General features: G+C 42.7%; 1 protein-coding gene and 1 long non-coding RNA gene across 5 annotated transcripts; one reads left to right on the top strand and one right to left on the bottom strand.

Annotated features, from left to right (window-relative positions):
* Nucleotides 1–349: 349 nt before the first annotated feature.
* Nucleotides 350–7,625, bottom strand: LOC123122072 (uncharacterized). Of its 2 annotated transcripts, none has more exons than XM_044542207.1 (16): nucleotides 7,321–7,625; nucleotides 4,460–4,645; nucleotides 4,243–4,373; nucleotides 3,879–4,154; nucleotides 3,646–3,776; nucleotides 3,515–3,570; nucleotides 3,396–3,416; nucleotides 3,210–3,296; nucleotides 2,647–2,727; nucleotides 2,473–2,538; nucleotides 2,249–2,368; nucleotides 2,040–2,167; nucleotides 1,701–1,967; nucleotides 1,336–1,466; nucleotides 712–750; nucleotides 350–581 (listed from the first exon to the last, which is right to left on the bottom strand). In XM_044542207.1, the coding sequence occupies exons 2-16, from the start codon at nucleotides 4,638–4,640 to the stop codon at nucleotides 503–505; spliced, it is 1,794 nt and encodes a 597-aa protein (XP_044398142.1). In that variant the 5' UTR covers nucleotides 4,641–4,645; nucleotides 7,321–7,625; the 3' UTR covers nucleotides 350–502. The 2 variants fall into 2 exon arrangements, with proteins under 2 accessions (XP_044398142.1, XP_044398143.1); XM_044542208.1 differs by having other exon boundaries at nucleotides 7,325–7,620.
* A 169-nt stretch (nucleotides 7,626–7,794) lies between these two features.
* Nucleotides 7,795–17,219, top strand: LOC123122073 (uncharacterized). 3 transcript variants are annotated; one of them, XR_006460033.1, is made up of 12 exons: nucleotides 7,795–7,954; nucleotides 8,062–8,255; nucleotides 8,421–8,557; nucleotides 10,721–11,174; nucleotides 11,261–11,471; nucleotides 11,548–11,597; nucleotides 11,700–11,905; nucleotides 12,314–12,663; nucleotides 12,820–13,076; nucleotides 13,197–15,897; nucleotides 15,995–16,147; nucleotides 16,651–17,219. It is a non-coding gene; the product is annotated as an uncharacterized lncRNA (long non-coding RNA). The 3 variants fall into 3 exon arrangements; XR_006460034.1 differs by having other exon boundaries at nucleotides 12,820–12,954; nucleotides 13,062–15,897; XR_006460032.1 differs by having other exon boundaries at nucleotides 12,820–15,897.
* The last annotated feature ends 865 nt before the right edge of the window (nucleotides 17,220–18,084 follow it).

Raw genomic sequence — 18,084 nt, forward strand, 5'->3', positions numbered from 1 at the left:
TGTACGTTCACTTATTTTGCTTTATATGTAGTCTTATATTTAGAAACAGAGGGAGTTCACTTATTTTGCTTTATATGTAGTCTTATATTTAGAAACAGAGGGAGTAGTCCGTAAATGGGTTGGATTGTGTGGGGTGGATCTCAGACCATTCCCAGGTTGACGTGTGCTCATTTTCATACTTCGCTGTAGCCTGGTACTATCAGTCAGCAACAGAAAAAACATAGACCTCGCAAGGTACCAAGAGGCCTGGTGCAATCGCAGAGGGATATTTACCGTTCGATAAGCTGTTTGTCCGGCGCAATTCTTCAAAAAAAAAAAAATAGAGATCAAATCATCCTAAACGTTTGTCTACTCCAAGCATTGACATTTATAACATCAACAGTGTAAGTAGCCATGTTACTTAGGCACAAGTTAGTTCAAATAAATACAAGCACACCACATTTCCAAGACAATTTTGACTGAACACCATTATCACGTTGACAAGTAACATTCACTTCAAAACTTAATCAAATAATGTAGGTTTTGGCTCACGCTTCGGGTGACGACTCGGATAATACCAATATGGCTTAGGGATCGGCCAACTGTCATCAAACAAGTTTTTAAAAAGAAGTCAGACACTGAAGAAATTGTGTGCAACCAGAGTAAACAAAACTTACTGAGGCATGTCAGAAAGAATAGCAAAACTTATTTGAGACATGTCAGGAAGAATACCGATAATTAGGCTTCTCTGTAATTCCAGCAGCAGCAGTCCTACGATAGACCAAAAAGATGGGTTTTAACATCCAAGAACAACTGCAATAGCCTAATATGGTTTTCTAAACAGATATGGTAGCTCAATGGCTTAGCAAGTTACATGAGTGGGAGAGAAATAGACAAGCCACCCCAAAAGCACCTGTGCCTAACCCTCAGTAAGTACAGGACATAATTGGACTCTTGGAACCAAAGAGCTACGTTTGGCTTGAGCTTTAGCATATTCAGCTAACAAACTAACTAATAAGCAAGTGATTCTTTACTGGTGCATAAATGTTGTATAACTAACTACTCCCTCCGTTCCTAAATATAAGTCCTTTTAGAGATTTCAATACGGACTACATACGAAGCAAAATGAGTGAATCACACTCTAAAATATGTCTATATACACCCGTATGTAGTCCGTACTTAAATATCTAAAAAAGCTTATATTTAGAAACGAGGGAGTAATAGCCTAACTCAACTAGAAAAGATCATCAAACTGATCACCTAAGTCTGCATCACTAACACATCAATACATATGTGCATGAAAAGCATTGGAGCACTTCCATACCATACATATATTTATACATAAAGAAGGCTTACCGGTCTGCATAAAAACTCCTCAATAGATTCTGAATTATGTCACTTGGTAGGTAAGGAGTTCCATCCGAGTCATAGAAGTTCATGCCAACAAAGTTCCCATTCAAATCAAAGAGGGGACCTCCAATTCCAGCCTACAGCACAAAAATTTAGTGACAATGAACAGTGGTTACACAAGAAAAGATGATGTTCATAATAACCTACAAATCTAATAAAAAAGGGGACTCCAGTTCGAGCCTATAGCAAAAACATAAAGCGCCATTGACCAATGGTTACACAGAAAAAGTGTTACTCGCAAATAACGGTCCTTATCCTGATGCAACCCATTATTTTCTCACGCAAAAACATAAGAGAAATCAACAGTGTACCTTAGTGATTTTACAAGTGGAGAACTTAAGCTCTCTGTAATCAAATTTGCTTCGTCCTCCAGTCACTGACCCATCTGTGGCCATCAAGTTCCCAGATTTAAAGGCGCGCCCAAGAGCTACTACTACCTTAGTTTGAGGTTCTTCAAAGATTATTGCCGCATGATTTTTGCAAGAATTCGGGATGCTGACAACAGCAACATTGTAGCTTAAATCATAGTGTTGTAATGTTCCTATGATACGTTGTTCCATTGGAAGACATACTTCAATCTGCAACGATGAAGTGAGACTTAACCAACATCTGAATGAACAAGCAAAGAGTAAATAATGTCTAGTACAAACCCTTAAGTTATCAATAATCTTGTTTTCATCACCGGAAGTTCTAACCAAACTTGCTGAAGTCAGAATTATTGAGGTTGACTCATTACAGTCTACAGATACACCTGTGCAAGCAAAATGTCTTTCCTTGCCTACAGTATAATTTGAATCATTAGCTAGTGAACAGGCAAAAGGTAAAAATGGAAAACAATAAACTTATACAGTACAATCACCATTGAACGAAGCAAGTGCGACAACACCCCAAGACTTCATTGAAGCAACTTTTCTAGTGGGTTCACTCCACATGGCTATGCCAAATTCCTCTTCAAAATCACCTTCCAAATGCATGCCTCCTGGTTAAATAAATATGGCAGTCCAGATAAATGAGTGGCAGAATAAAGCAGTTTAAGTGTGATACAAACAGGAACAGTCAGCACAATCAAGAGAGAGAACTCACGATCAGCATAAGCTGGCAAGGGATAACCATCAGATCTTAAGATATCATTTACCACCTTTGTGAACTCTATTGTGACAAAGGTGAAGCATTTCATGATAATATATCAGTAATGATAGGCAACAAGGTGAATCAATCCATGAATATGCATCATGATCAGCAAAATCAAAAGCATACCACTGGATGGCCAAGGATGAATAGTCGGATGCTTATGTTCATCAACAGTGAATTCTGGTGTATGTTCATCCTCGATGAATTCTGGTGCACCAAGATGAAGCGATTGATGACTCATCAGTAAAGATAACAAATTAACTTGGAATATGATAAGGTGCATCATAGTTAACATAATAAGCGGAATATGATAAGGTGCATCATAGTTAACATAATAAGCGACTTCAGACATGTTATCTGTCCACTTGGTCATGGTTACAGTAAGATTATTCTTTTCCCAGGACTGCCTGCCTCTCATTCCACAAACTGAATGATGCTGCTAGTAACAGGACTTTGACCAGTGCTGTAGTTTATGATATCAAGGAGTTAGTTTCGTTTATTCATGTCAGTAGACAATGTAATGGGGCAGCCCATGTTTTAGCTAGATCAGCTGAGCCTGTGTCTGGTGCTGTGTGGTTTAATGAGGTCCCTGACCTTGTTCAGGACATCATCTGTAATGAACTATCTGTTCTGAATTGATGAAACACCGCCTATTACTTAAAAAAAAAACCGACCACCGCTTGATTCACCTTGTGGCTTAGGGATGGAAGATGCAAAATCTTTACGTTTCCTTTTGTCACCACTTCTCCCAGTAGAGCATGTTTGATTCAAGCTACCTACAACGAAAGAGACAGAACTGAAGAATACTGAGGACTTTTATGTTGGGGTAGTTTCATATAGTATGTCAATGAGAGTTTAGCAGACCATAAACTGACCTTGCACTCGAGATGAGCAACCTACAAGTGATAATTGACAAGTAACATTAGAAAATGATGAAGAATAGTCTGCAAGTGCATAATTTAGCAGCCTTAAAGAGTGATTTTTCTTAGCTCACCTTCTGTAAAGCGAAAGGGCTTAAAGGTAATGGACAAGTCTTCCATTTCATCCACACTGTAGAATGCAGTGAACTCATCATAATGCATACAGTACAAGTATGATTAAATGCTACAAGTCTAAATGGCATACCATAACCAAATATCCCTCAAACATTCAAGAATTTTATTTGTTGGTACATATCGAGTAAATTTCTGATCATGATAGTCATTCATCCCAACAATGTTCCCATCAAAATCAACAAGTGGACCACCACTTCCATCCTAGCACAATGATGAAGTGTGTACATAGGAAATTAGTAAATTTGATGCATCAAAAGACAGTGCATAATGATTAAAAAAATAAGGAGGAAGCAAACAACACACCATAGTAATTTTGCATGTTGAGAACATAAACCCTTCACTGTCAACTTCACTTGGACCATCAATCGGTTCCCCACGTGTATCCATTAATTTGCCTGAGTGGAAACAATGCTTTACAGCTAATAACTGACTATGGGGCTCGACTTGCACGGTCTTATTGAGACATGCTGCACGAAGATCAGGGGAGAATCTAGTTTCAATAACAACCATACTGAAAGGCAAACGATAACGTTTTATCCAGCCACCAACAACTTCGTTATTGGGAAGGCGCAATTTTATCTGTAAAGTTATGAGAGATATACAGGATGATTAGCTGACCACTATCTTAAATAAGAGCAACAAGTGCAGACAAATTTGCAGCACAAACCTTAAGTGCAGGGGTAAGCATGCGTTCCTTATCTGATGTGCTAACCAAAGCTGACGAGGTCAGAACACATGCACCACCAGATGAACTGTTTGCAAGAACTATGCCCGTGCTTCTAAAATGCATTTTGTCTCCTACAAAAGATCATTGTTGCAGTCATTGACTACCGATAATTAAGTATGAACCAGGGAAACTACTGCGCATACGATAGTATAATCACCATCAAATGAAGCAAGAGAGACAATGCTTGGGGACAACTTTGTAGCAAGTTCTTGAGTGATGTTCTCCACTACAGCTTTACGCCGATCACTTACAATGCTGGACACCTCTTTTTTTACCACCCGTTTACGAATTTTTTGCCTTCCATTTGAGCTTCTTGACATTTGCCTAAATTTCAGCATCTCCCCTGCAAAAATTGGGTTCCCCACACAAGAAAAATTAAAAATCTTCTCTGTACTTTGAAGAATTTTGTTTGAAGTGCATGCAAGTAACCTGTAGTTTGACGGAGCATGCACTCCTAGCTTATGATTTAATCAGCTGAACAGTTTATCTTGCAGTTTTCAGAAATAGTGTCTCCCGATGGTAAAAGTTTAAGATATACTAGTTAATGCAAAGTGAGGGCTCACATCCACTGAAGTAGATCAACAGATAGGCATGGACGTACACCTTGGTTGTTATTGTCACATTACAACAATAGAGAAAGAATCAGGAAGAAGGGACAAGTTACAAGTTACATGTAGAGCATGGCGCTCTTCCGCCCGCTAAAAATGCCCACCCATCCTTCTATAGTCCACCCGCCTCACCAACAAAGTTGATGGCATGCACATTGTTGTCACCATTGAGGACATCTTTGCTACAGTGACCTACCAATGAACAAGGATTTTCTTTTTTCACAAAAGGGCTTCCAGCCAAAAAAACCTCACTCTAGCAGGAAGAGAAGACAGGGGATTTCGCGTGGAAGCCCATAGTCTTGCAGCGGTTTTCCAGTGGCAGTGGTTATAGCCAGCACCGAAGTGCATGGAAGCGCCGCCTGTTCACAGGAATGAGGAGCCAGGAGGAGGCGAGAGGAGAAGGTAAGATACGATGAAATTGCTTAAGAATATGAACTCATTAGCAGGCCAAGATAATATACCACGAAACTGGCAGACGGCTAATGGGCTGAAAACTAAGCGCAAGACCGAATTAACCCACTACAGTCAATTCCACCAAACGACCCCTAGAACTCATTTGCAGTTTCTGCACTGTGCTAATACAGCTGGCAATTGGGCACAGGGAGTAGTCACGAGTGCCCCTGCCCGCAATTACATTATAGCTGACGCCATACCCGCCACTTGCAGCGGGCACAGAACATCTTTCATGCAAGTCTTCCACAGGCATCGACCACCCACGGGCCAGCCGATCAACACATCCAACCAAAGCACATAGCAACAATATAGAAAACAACAGTAATTCTGGTGCACAGTCAAGCACATTGACAACAATTTTCCAGACTTCTCCGGTAGTAAACTAGCTAATAATCAAAGAAATCAGACACATAGTTCAAAAGGTTCAATGAAAACTCCAGGAACTAGCTGCAGGAAGATATCACTGACATAGTCTAAACTTGAGTACTCAACACACAAACCAGGCACCAACTACCAACCTACCACTCCCTCCGTCCCATAATATATGAGTACATTCGTTGTAATAACATCTTATATTATAGGTCGGAGGGAGTAGCTCTTAGTCTTTAGCAGTGTACCACGAAAACCAACAAACCAGCACCATCTAGAAATCAAGTATCTGAGATGGCCTGGCGGCGTGCATGCCTGCTGCAAGAGAGCTGAAGAAGACACGGATAGCAAGGTACACGGGAGTGGCACCGTTCTCCGGTGGTGAACTGGTTGCGGTCGTAAAGAGTGGGTGGGTTGAGGTGTGCACAGGGAGAACTACACAGGAAAATGATGGGGCGGAGAGGATAAATTGGGAAGAAATTCAGGAGAAAGGAGAGGCAGGCACCACGCAGAACACATATGGTTCACATGATGATGACCTTCATCAACATAGCTAACTTATGTTGCTCACACATCGACTATCCTACTACGAATGTTGTTCAAGATATCGTTGTTCTCCTCCTCTTGAACGGGATATGCTTGTGTTGGTGACACCCTCTTTCCTAGCACCGGGAGGTACGTACACATGCAATTCAATACCTTCCTAGCATATATATTGAAACAGAAATTAATTTTAACTTCAATCCAGAAAATGAAGCTTTGTGTAACATTGCTGGTGAGGTTGACCAGGTGAAAACCCAAAGAATGATTGACTTGTGTAACAGAAAACACATAATTGCAGGACAAATTGTATGAATAAACAAGAAACCAACAATTTCTCTTTTGTGCACAGTAGCACATTCTGGGCAAAAATACAGAAAGGCTTGCAGCATGGCAAACACGAAAGGTGTGGAACCTGAAGATCAGTCAGCTAACATGCAAAAGGAGAAACAATCACTTTAAACGGTAATATTTTAGGTCTGACTGTCAAAATCAACAACAAGTATAATAGTAGAACTATATTCCCAATCATAGAAAATATTTGGAACATCTATCATGCCAACAATACGACTAGTAACGTGTTAACCAATTTCGGCCAGTATAATCAAGACAAAGCTCATGCTCTCTCAAATTGCATGTTACTGCTAAGCTGTGATTTCAGGTCAAGACAGTGCATATAAAACAACTTAATCTTTTCCTTTTCATATATCGTCAGTCATTGCATGTTTCACTTCTAACATGCTTAAACCAAAACATTTGCTCATCTGCAAAAATAAATCAAACTAGAGTTTGAAAACATTTGCCCCTCAATCATCATCACAAACACCTACAGTATATGGCAAGATCCTTTCAAATGTGAACTTGAACATGCACTGGAAAAATCATGCAGCAAGTACTCATCAAGAAATAGTCATAATCATATTCTCACAATATCCAATCTACAGCAAGTACTCATCCAATACAAAATCAGGAAATATTTTTGAACAAACAGAGGATGCAAGGAGAGGGGGGGATGAAGGAAGAGGGAGGACGAAGGAGTGGTGGCTACCTGCCTATGAACTGGACGGGAGCGGCTGCTCCAGTGAGGGAGGCGCTGCTGGTGGGAGCGCCTGCTCGACGGCGGGAGGCGTTGCTGGGCTCCTGTACCGGAGGCGGGGCGGCGGGGCCTCAGCCGGGTGGGCGCGCCGCGGCGGAGGGCCGGCAGTAGTGGCGGCGGGCCGGCGGCGGCTAGGAACCCTAGCTGTCGCGCTTGGGCAGACTGCAATTCCCCAAACTTTTGGCTTATTTTCTTTACAATCCCCAAACACTTTTTTTTTGAGAAACCCAAACTCTTTCTTGGTAAAGGGGAAAGACTCCAAGTCCAACCAGGCCAACGGGTTCCCCAGAAAGGCTGACCGTCCCTGTAAGCGGGGCCCACCCACTCCACGCGATTGCTCCCTACGGAATTTCGCTGCCCGCGCCCGTTCTCTTCTTGTTCCCCCCACTTCGCTTTTCCTTTTGCCCCACTTCACCGGGATCCAGGCACCGTCACCGGCCGCAGATTGGGATTGTCGCGGCCCGGGACATCGCCATCTCCGTCGTCGCCGCCTCCGCCCCCGCCCCCGCCCCCGCCCCCGCCCCGTCCTTTTGCTGGCCTTCTCCCTCCCGTCCTCGTCGTCGATGACGACCCTTCGTCTCCGCTGGTACCTCTCTCCTCTCTGCTGGCTATCTGCGTCGTCTCGACCTCTGCTCCGACCTGCTTGCTGGACCTTCTCCCGCCTAACCTCGTTGCATTTTGGTCTCCGCGCAGAAGTCTGCCATAGCCTCGTCGGCTTTTGGACGACGAACCCCCGCCTCCGCGGTCTGGTAGCCTCGTCGTCGCCTTTTGGACGACGAACCCTACGTCTTCGCGGTCGGGTAGCCTCGTCTTCGCCTTTTGGACAACGACCCCTCTTCGGGCACTCATCGGCTTTTGGAAGACGACCCCTCCGTCTCCACGCAGAGGTCTGGCACCCCTCTCTTCTCTCTGGTTCGCCGATTCGCTGACCTGCCTCCATCGATTTCGTTTAGATTGATTCGTACGGATAACTCAAATCTTCACACTAGTGTTTTCAAGAGCGAGATACTTTTGCTGGATTAGGGCTGAATGTTGGTGACCAATTTTTACAGGGAACGCAATTTGTTTGGAAGGGCACAAGGAAAAGTTATTTGCCTGAGCGTTTCCAGTTTGGAGCTATCTGAATTCAATCAAACCGAAAGGTTTGCTGCCATATCCCAGTCCAGGGCTTGCTCTGCATCCTTGCAAGGTAACTTGTTTGTTTAAATGCCAACATGCTTAGTTCTGTCCAAACCGTTTAGTGAATATTGGCAAGGGCCTTAGGTTAATCATCTGAATATCAGTTTACTGATGTAAAAAGTTTACTTGACCTAAGCCAAAGACATTGCGAGTTTATTAACCTAAGGCATCTCACATCTGAATAAGTAAACTGATATGGATATTAGAAATTTGGTCAAGGCTGAAGAACCGCAGCACTATTCAGCTACTTGTAGTCAACCTGGATAAACTCTCTTAGGGACATTTTCAAATCAGGATATGTTCTACGGTTTTTACAAACTTCAGATTTTCATTTCTTAAAAGTAGATGTTTTTTAAAATAGTTACTTACTAATACATCAGTTGATCTAAGTAAATCACATTTATTGCATTAGGTTTCCACAGATATGCTATTAGTTACATCGGTCCAACTTCTGTAATATGCTATAGTATTTAACATGATGAAAAAGTTGTTCCAAATTGTAACTATTAATATTTAGTTCACATTGTCGAATTCTGTCTACTTAATGTACTTTCTGAGAATAAGAACTTCCCAAAGACTTGTAGATCACATAGATTGCATATGGATTACACATAAGTGCCATAGCTACATCAGTTTAACTTATGTACCACGGTGCTTCACACAACAATTTTTTTTAGCTTGGCACTCAGTAGGGGTGTGAGTAGGGTCGGTTAGTGCTTTTTTTTAGACAAACAGGGAGGAGCTCCCTGGCTCCATTATATAACGAAATCAGAACGTCACCTGGATACAAGCAGCAAACGCTGTTCAATAAAGCAACTAAAACAGGAAAACGTCCTCCCTGATCTCCTACGATGAGAACCAGACGGCGAATAACAGAATGTAGGACTAGAGTGCTGAAAGCTCCAAAAGGAGGCAGCATTCGTCCTAGACTGGCGAGCTGAAGAGGCATTCCCCAGCTCTGAGCCCCCGGCTATCCTATTGCCAGCTATTTTAATTCCTTGCTGGGAAACAATGGGTCCGAGGATCTTGCCAAAACCGCGCTTGTTCAGCTCGAACTGAGTGGCATGTGCGCTAGGTTTGTTGAACAGTTCGTACGAATCAGCGGGAAGGGTTTCATCTGACTTGGTCCCGACGACCTTGTCGTTGACATATGCCTTCGCCGGTATCCTGATCTGCTGCTGCAGACGTCAGGATTGTTTGCTGGTATTTGGCTCCTGCATTGCCTAGCCCAAAGGACATGCTGGCAAAGCGTGGCGGACCGTAAGTGGTGATGGAGAGATTTTTCTCCTGATGAGGTACATTTATCCTGGTTGTAGCATCGGCCGTCTGGTCGATGTGTGGCAAAGGAAACAAGTCCTTTGGTCGCACGCGAGCGACGTTTTCAAGGTAGGTGCCAAGGCACTAGGCTTGGTCCCTGTTGTGCGCTAGCGCCAGTTTTAACAACCAGCCAGGATGCACGACTTCTCGGTTGAGGCACACCTGGAACAATCCAACCATCTCCTCCCCCACAGCCTGACACCATCGAGGTGACGCTGCAGAGCAGTCCACCGTCTGCGTGCGAGCTGCTGCAAACCGCCTCATTGGTGCTTCAGAGCTTGCCACCCACGTTGCAACACCACCGTCTGCTATGAGGGGATGCGAGTGCTGCAACGACCTGTTTGCAAAGCCCAATGGTCGATGAGCAAGGGTGGCTGTGCTGCGATTGTGTCACGATCGACTGCTGTATTGCAGCATGCCGCGGCGGTGAAGCTACGAGCTGCTGTGGCTGCGATGCTGTTGTGGTCGCCGGTGCAGCGTCGTCGTCGTCGTCGTGCGTTAGCAATGCTGCGATGGGAGGGAACCAAGACCATGTGTTGAGGTGACCACTAGAGCTGCAGGAGGCCATGGGTTGTTGCGTCCACACGCATCACTCGTTTTCTTGGTTCAAACGAAGAAAAATGCAGTGAGGGGTGAGAGGCCTGTAGGACGATGCATTGACCCAATCCAACCGCCACATGTGTTTTAATTGGACGACTGGGGGAGTTTGATCTTTCTTCCCCTACACTCGGGTGGCGCCTAGGCGCCTTTTATTTCTTCATTATTGCTTCAGCTAATTAAAAATATTGTAACCTATTTTAGATTCATTATACTGCTATTAAAGAAATAACACTTTCTATATATTTTTCCTGAAAAGTTCTCTCTAGGAATTGACTTACAGTGGATCACCCACTTCCGAGTTATTGGAACCAGATTGTGTTTGGCTTTCGAGACAGTGTTGTTATTATCGGTGACATGCAAGGAACAGGATTTTTGATAGGCTCCAAAGACAGAAGACGTCTTATCTTGACATGCTACCATGTCGTAGCGGGCAGTGCTTATAAAGCTAAATTGCGAGATGAATATTTGGTCCAAGTTTGCATTACTGGATATGGTTTGTGTTCTGGCCAGATACTACTTGCCGACGATGAGAGAGATGTGGCATTAATTGTGGTTACTACAGATTGTGATGGTCTTCCAATGATTGAACTACCTAATTTGGAATTATCTGATCGGGTTGTCAAGAAGGACATGGAATTAGTCATGTTGGGTAACATTTTCATGCCTAAGGGTGTAATTAAAGAACCAGGAACCTCTTACGGCAAATCAAAGTAATGCCTATTTTCACAAAGAACTATTTTCACAAAGACCTTATGTTAATATTTTTTTATTTGTTGACTTAATATTGATTTTGCAGGGCCAGCATGTATCACAATTCTTTAGTGGGGTGTGATATATTGCCGGTGTCATATGTATCAACCCCCGGGACTTCGGGAGCACCTGTTTTCCTTGTTCAGAAAGGAAGTAGTCCAGAGGTAATAGGAATGCATGCTGGAAGAGTGCAGGGCACTCAATATTGTATTCCAATGCCAGTGATAGAAGAAAGTTTGCGCCAGTTGAGTACAAAGGTATCTATGAGTAATAAAAAAGTAGCTAGATAGTGTTGTGTTCGTATTTAATACTAATAACCGTGTATATTTTCAGAAGGGCTTCTCAATTCCTGAAATGATTGAGAAGATCCTTTCAGCAGCGTGGTGAGTAAAAGTGTTCTTGTGCAGATTTTATAATAGATTTAAATGCATTTCCCAAATACTCATGGTGACATATGTCTAATCACATATACCAACTGTTTTCAGTCGAATGAAGTAGGAATTGCTCATACACTTTATTAAAGTGGGACCAAATGGACAGACCTTGTTGCTGATGCGGAGAGACGTAAATGTATTTTCAGTGCCACTAATGACGCAACCATCTGTAAGTTGGTGTTGCAAGTAAGCAAGAGCTTGATGAACTTGAGGATCTTAATGCTGATTCAGGGGTTTTCAGCAATACCAGATGGAAGGTAAGTACCATGGTTTCAGCCAGTGTGACTATCAACTCCTTTCATGTTTTCTAATATCGCTGCACTTAAATTACCCAGAATGTAAAGCTCATGCATGCACATTTGCCTTGTGAGGTTCATTTTTGTTGTCAGGTAGTCAGGGTTTACTGAATATACACTTCTTTTATAGTGTGATTTTGTTTGTATTCATGATGAATATATCTGTCTTTACTTTTTGGAATCATGTATGTGGTTCACTTGTCTCTGCTATGCTGTTTGCTCTGTAATTGGATTGTGAGAGGTTTGTAAATAAGATTTCAGGACATGTGCTATTTTGTGAACCTCCTACTTTTCTTGAAATACACACTGTTCGTTTTTCTCGTATACACTCTTTCTTATGTTCCATTTTTTGTATTCATATATTCATAGGTCATTCTTAGCGACGAGTTTAGAAAGTCTTTCACCAAACTAAAATCACCACAGCTCAGGAAGGAAGTACTCCAAAAGCTTATCAAACTTGAAGATGATTGGAGGAGAACAGTTAAGAACCTTGAGATGCCTGGTGCTTCTCATCTTGCGAAAGTATACAAGGTCTGGGACCTGTATCTTGTTTGGACTACTGACGTGAAGAAAACCGAAAGAACGTATTCCCAGATAATAAGAATTTGGGACCTATTGTCACAGCAGAATGTTGCAAGAACTGTTCAACGTCTCGAGAATCTGTTCTCCATGTACACGGATGATTACCTTGATCATTGCAAGAGAGTGGAGACACAGGGGTATGAGTTTTTTTATTGTTAATGGGCTATAATCTGGTTCCTTGGACTTTTTATACCTGATACGTAGAGAGATGAACTGTTTGTGAATAGTCATTCCTACAAATGAACTGCCTGACATTATTCTAATTTTTGCGCTGCTTTTGTTGTGGATAACAGGAAACTGGAGGTTCCTATGGTTTTGGTCTTTGGGATGTTGTGCATGATATTATCCGCTATAACATGGATTGCAAAGTTGATTCTTATGAAGAGCATGATCTCGTGGATACATCATATGCCATGGAGAATCCAAAAGTTAGTGAAAGCTTCCTGCTGATGAAATTCTACTCTTTATCATCTGGAACGGCAAAGCATTTGTGACAGCTACTAATGGGTCTGAAATTGACATCCCCTTTGAACAGACTGATGAAGGGCAGGTGGTTATCCAATTCCTGCTCACTATTTTTATACTTGGGAGGTCAGGCAGTGGAAAAAACCTACCTTACACTCTACGAAGCTCTGTCTGACTTACCATTGTGTTCGTTGCATTGCCATAGGTATGGTCTACATGCAAAATGGTACTTCTAGAATTGAGGAAGCTGGTGACTGTTTTGCTAGGGCTGAATGCTGGTCGGAGACAGCTGAAATATTCTTTAAAGCTAAATGTTACACCAAGTGTTTCTCCATGTGCTCGAACGGAAAACAATTATACAATCTGGGCTTGCAGTTTCTGCAACAGTTAAGAGGAGGAACATTCACTTGAGAATTCAACATCCTTGGAGGTTTCTGCAATTAGAACGAAGTATCTGGAAAATTGTGCTCAGCATTATTTTGAGCGTGCTGACATAAAGCATATGATGCCCTTTGTTAAAGCTTTCAGCTCTATGGATCACGTTTATAAATTCTAGAAATCTATGTCAAGTTTAGAGATGGAAATGGGTAATTTCCTAGAAGCTGCAGGAATACCAAAGCATAAAGGAGATGTCTTATTGGAGGTAGATATACTCGAGAAAGCAGATTTGTTTGAGGACGCAACATGGCTTCTCCATATCATTGTGGATTCCTTGTGGTCTTCAAATAGTAGAGGATGGCCTCCCAAAAGATATGCAGAGAAGGAGCAGTTGCTTGCAAAAGCCAAAGAGATGGCAGAAAAGGTCTCTGAGTGCTTCTACTTACTGCTTTGTTTGCATGGAAGCTGATGCACTGTCAGATGGGAAAAAGTCCCTTTCCAGTTTGAGTTGCACTTTGCTTGAGGGCAGAAAATGTGCAAACTTGTTAGTTGGACTTGTTGCTTCCTGTTCGATCCTTGATGTTCATCTTCAATCTCGAGCCTCTGGATACAAGATATAATCAGGACCAGGATCTGAAGATGAAAATAGCTGCAATGACATGCTGGCCTCTAACCAGATGTCACCCCAAACTCTGTTTTGTGTCTGGAATCACTGGAAGACGATCATAATCAAAGTATTATGTCATCTTTGCCACACTGATGGTCCAGAATTAAATGATTATGCAGTTGTTTAAGAAGATCTTTGCGCCAAGTACTTTGGATTGAGAAAAGATGGTGAAGTTGACAGATATGTGGTGCTGAACATGAATGCAAGTTGGCTTTCCAATGCTGACAGGAATTCTTTGCAGCAAGACGGGAACAGATGTTTATTGGGTGCCCCTCAGTGTCGTTCATGTGCTCAGTGTTTCTTGATGAATGAGCTGTCTTCTGTTGGTTTCAGTGTACTTAAGAAGTTGGAGTGGATTGTTCAAATTTCTCCAAAGCCGGCATCTTCGCATACCCTGGTGAGAACTATCCTTATCATACATGAGATAGCCAAGTTTTTGGAAGAACCAGAGTTCAGTATGCCAAAAGGTTCCATGAAGTTAAGAAGCTTTTTTGTTCTCTGTGGGCGTTGATTCTTTGAGTTAGTTTTTCTTGTGTGGAGAGATGGGACAATGAGGAGCCTCTTGCATCTACTTGACTCGCCAGCTGCATATGGATTGGTTGCTGATTCTCGTGGTGCAGATCTTCACCCAGCAAATAAAAAATTGACTCATGGGCATCTTGGGAGAACAACCATGCTTCTGCTTCATGCAGCACAATTGGACGAAGTGCTACTTTCAAGACTACTACAGTACCTGGGCAATAATTCTGAGTGGGCAGATTTTTTTTGATATTTCAAGAGATTTCTTGATAGTGGTCGGGATAGATCCTCCTTGATCTTCAACTTTAAGCTTGCTCGAGTGTACCTTCAGTGTAAAGTGGAAGGATGAACTAGACTACATATCCCCACCATGCTATGTGGGACTGTGGGTCTTATGGAGTGCCTTGGTTTCTTGGATTCATCATGCTTACTGCAGAATGATTTTATATGCTGCACGAAATCTCTGTTGGTCAATATGCTGGAATGCCGTACCAGCAAGGCTTTACACTGACACCTGCCTGGTATCTAAGTCAAGCTCAGATTCCAATTTTGATGGTTTGGCACACTCATCAGGCCGTTTCATATATGAGACAATTGTGACTATCTTGATGGCCAAGCATATGCTCCAGGAATGGGTACATATGACTTCATGTCCTTCCAGTACTTCATACAAAGCAGTCCTCCTGTGACTAGTTGTTACACTTTACCCTCTGATCCTTACTCTTTCTCTGGGGAAGTGCTATGAGGTCACACATAACCTTGTGAGGAATGAAATCTTTAAGGATTTACCGTTGGACTTCTCTAAGAAGATTGAAGATGCTTTGAAAATGAGGTCTCGCACACCTAGCAACTTCACAAGAGTGCTTGCTGATGCACTTGCCGCAATCGGAGATCGTATGGTAGTTATTGGTTCACCCGAAGCCCCAGTAATCTGTCGAAACTTGAATCCTTGTATGATTAGCAAGGAGGATTTGCATGATGTTCCGAAGATAATGGCTCTTTGTGTCTTGAAGAATCAAATTCTGTAAAGCAAGATACTCCATTGCCACAACAAACTGATGGTAGCAAGTGTCTTGAAGAACCAAGTTCTGTAAAGCAAGAGACTCCATTTCCAGAAAAATCTGATGGTAGCAAGTTCAAAAATGTTATTTCTGGAAACATTCCTGTGACGGTAGAGATAGTAAAGATATGGATCAGTCCGAGAAAGAGAAATTCAACCGATGTCCTTGTGCCTGTATAGAGGTATTAAAAGGTAGAGGGTTCGAGCAAGACAGATTCAACTGGTATCTTTGACACTCTCTGGAAGAAGCTTGAGACTTTTCTACTCGATGAGCAAGACCAGGTGAGTTTCATATGTTACAATAGTGCTTGTTTTGTTATCTTCCAGCTTGTCCCATCGTTGGCAGCTGCCAAGTAATTCTAAAAGCTAATTTCTGCAGAAAGATGCAAGGGCTGTCTTTTCAATTTCTTAGAGACGCCCTTCCATGGCTGGAACAAACAGGCGTTCTAGCATAGATTGATAAAGAACTTGATGAACACAGTCTGGAAGAGGTCAAGCACATCTGCAGTGAGTTTGAAAAACTCTCCGACAGGTAAGCAAGTGTTAATTTAGGGCCGACTCTATCTAAATTTCTTAATATGCCGTGTTGGAATTGATAGGCATGTACTCCCTCCGTTCCTAAATATTTGTCTTTCAAGAGATTTCAACAAATGACTATATACAGAGCAAAATGAGTGAACACTCTAAAATATGTCTATATACATCTGTATATGATAGTCCATTTGAAACCTCTAAAAAGACAAATATTTAGGAACGGAGGGAGTATGAGTAATAACATCCTCCTTTTTCTGCTTGATATGTACTCCCTCCGTTCCTAAAAATGAGTCCTTTTAGAGATTCCAATATAGACTACATACGGAGCAAAATGAGTGAATTTACACTCTAAAATACGTCTACATACATCCGTATGTAGTCCATAGTGAAATCTCTAAAAAGACTTATATTTAGAAGCGGAGGGAGTAACACCTTCTAGTCTAGTTTAAGACATGTCTTGTGAAAATGCACCTTACAACTTGCGCTCGTGAAAATTCACAGGATGGACAAAAAAGATGTGGATGACCTATACACAAAGTGGGAAGGTGCTGGGAAGACACTGCAGCCGGTCATCCGCCTTGTGAGTGGTACAGGAATATGCATGAATGATTGTAGTGAATGCAGGAAGTGAAGGTGCAAGGAAAAGGAGAAAGACCCCAGGTTCCCATCCTCTGCATTCTGAAGGTGCCCACAGCCAGTTTATACAAAACTTGTCCAGATGATGAGCGAGCTGACATGGGAGAAGCTGCCTCGACTTCAACAAAGGTGGCGCAGAAGCAGAAAGCAAGAAGAAATCCAAGGAAACAAAGAAGTCTGACAAGGGCCGTGGCAAGAAGTGAGCTGCTGTAGTTACTTTCCCGCCTTCAAAAAATATTTGCGTGCACCGGAGAAGCTTGTTTTTTTTTTGAACGGGCCGGAGAAGCTTGTACGTAAAACCATTGGATAAGACAGCAGAAATGTGTTGCTTCGTGTCTGACCAGGGAATGCAACTTTTGAACCGGCACAAGACAGATGCACCCATGCATCACGGTGAAGTTCCCGCTAAATTATTTATGATGATTGAATGTGCTTACGAAAGTGTTGGGGCCTTTTTGTTGTTGGCCTGTGGAGTAGCCTCCTATGCGTTATGGCACCACTTTTGAATATCCACACCTGTTGCACCGGAAAAGAGACCATCATTGAAACTGCATTGCGAAAACTTGAAACAGAAACGTTGGAGCAGTGGACAACGCGATATGAGCTAACACCCATGATCTACCGGTAGAAATCATCAAATCAAAAGGGATGGGGTGCTTCAGGTGATCATCTCTTATTGTCCAGGTGGCCAGCAGGTCTACAGGATAGTCAACACTACTGGAATCGCCTACTTTGCGAAGTGCCCCAGACAAGAGGCGAAAGCCAAAAAGAAATCAGCAACACCTTTGCCGAGCATGCACACCTTAGGCAAACAAATCTTTGCCGAGAATCGTCTGTCAGGCACTTAGCATACTTATTGTCGAGAGCTAAAGGGATACTCTCGGCAAAATAAAGTGACCTTAAGTCTGTTAGCCGAGGACAGGGACATCAGGTCTTTGCCGAGAACCAAAGGAGAGCTCGGCAAATACTTTCCTAGTTGCTGGTGCCAAATCTCGGCTTACCTTGGACCAACAACTCCCTAGGAGCTGCCACATGTCACATTTTTTAAGAGCCGTCATGCACCTCGTGGCGAGTCGCCTTAGAGCATGTACACATGGCCGGCCCTAGGGTACGGCCAACGAGGCAATGGCCAAGGGCCCAGGCTTTGGAGGGTCCCATGATATGTTATGCAGGTATATTATTAGTACAGCCCAGCAAAAATATTAGACAGAGAAAAATATAAGAAAGTAAGAAAGGACGACGCGCGGGCCCTAGGTTTCTGGAACGCAGCTAAAAATGGGCATTCGGGAAGTTAGGGGC

Source organism: Triticum aestivum, chromosome 5D (assembly GCF_018294505.1).
Source record: "Triticum aestivum cultivar Chinese Spring chromosome 5D, IWGSC CS RefSeq v2.1, whole genome shotgun sequence".
Taxonomy (NCBI): Eukaryota; Viridiplantae; Streptophyta; class Magnoliopsida; order Poales; family Poaceae; genus Triticum; species Triticum aestivum.

Bases quoted from the DNA above. Each gene is read 5' to 3' on its own strand.
- LOC123122072 (XM_044542207.1), bottom strand. From the start codon at position 4,640: ATGCTGAAATTTAGGCAAATGTCAAGAAGCTCAAATGGAAGGCAAAAA. The intron at 3,297-3,395 runs GTCAGTTTATGG...CTTTCGTTGTAG, and splicing joins TTGCTCATCTCGAGTGCAAG to GTAGCTTGAATCAAACATGC. The intron at 2,168-2,248 runs GTGATTGTACTG...ATTATACTGTAG, and splicing joins CGCACTTGCTTCGTTCAATG to GCAAGGAAAGACATTTTGCT.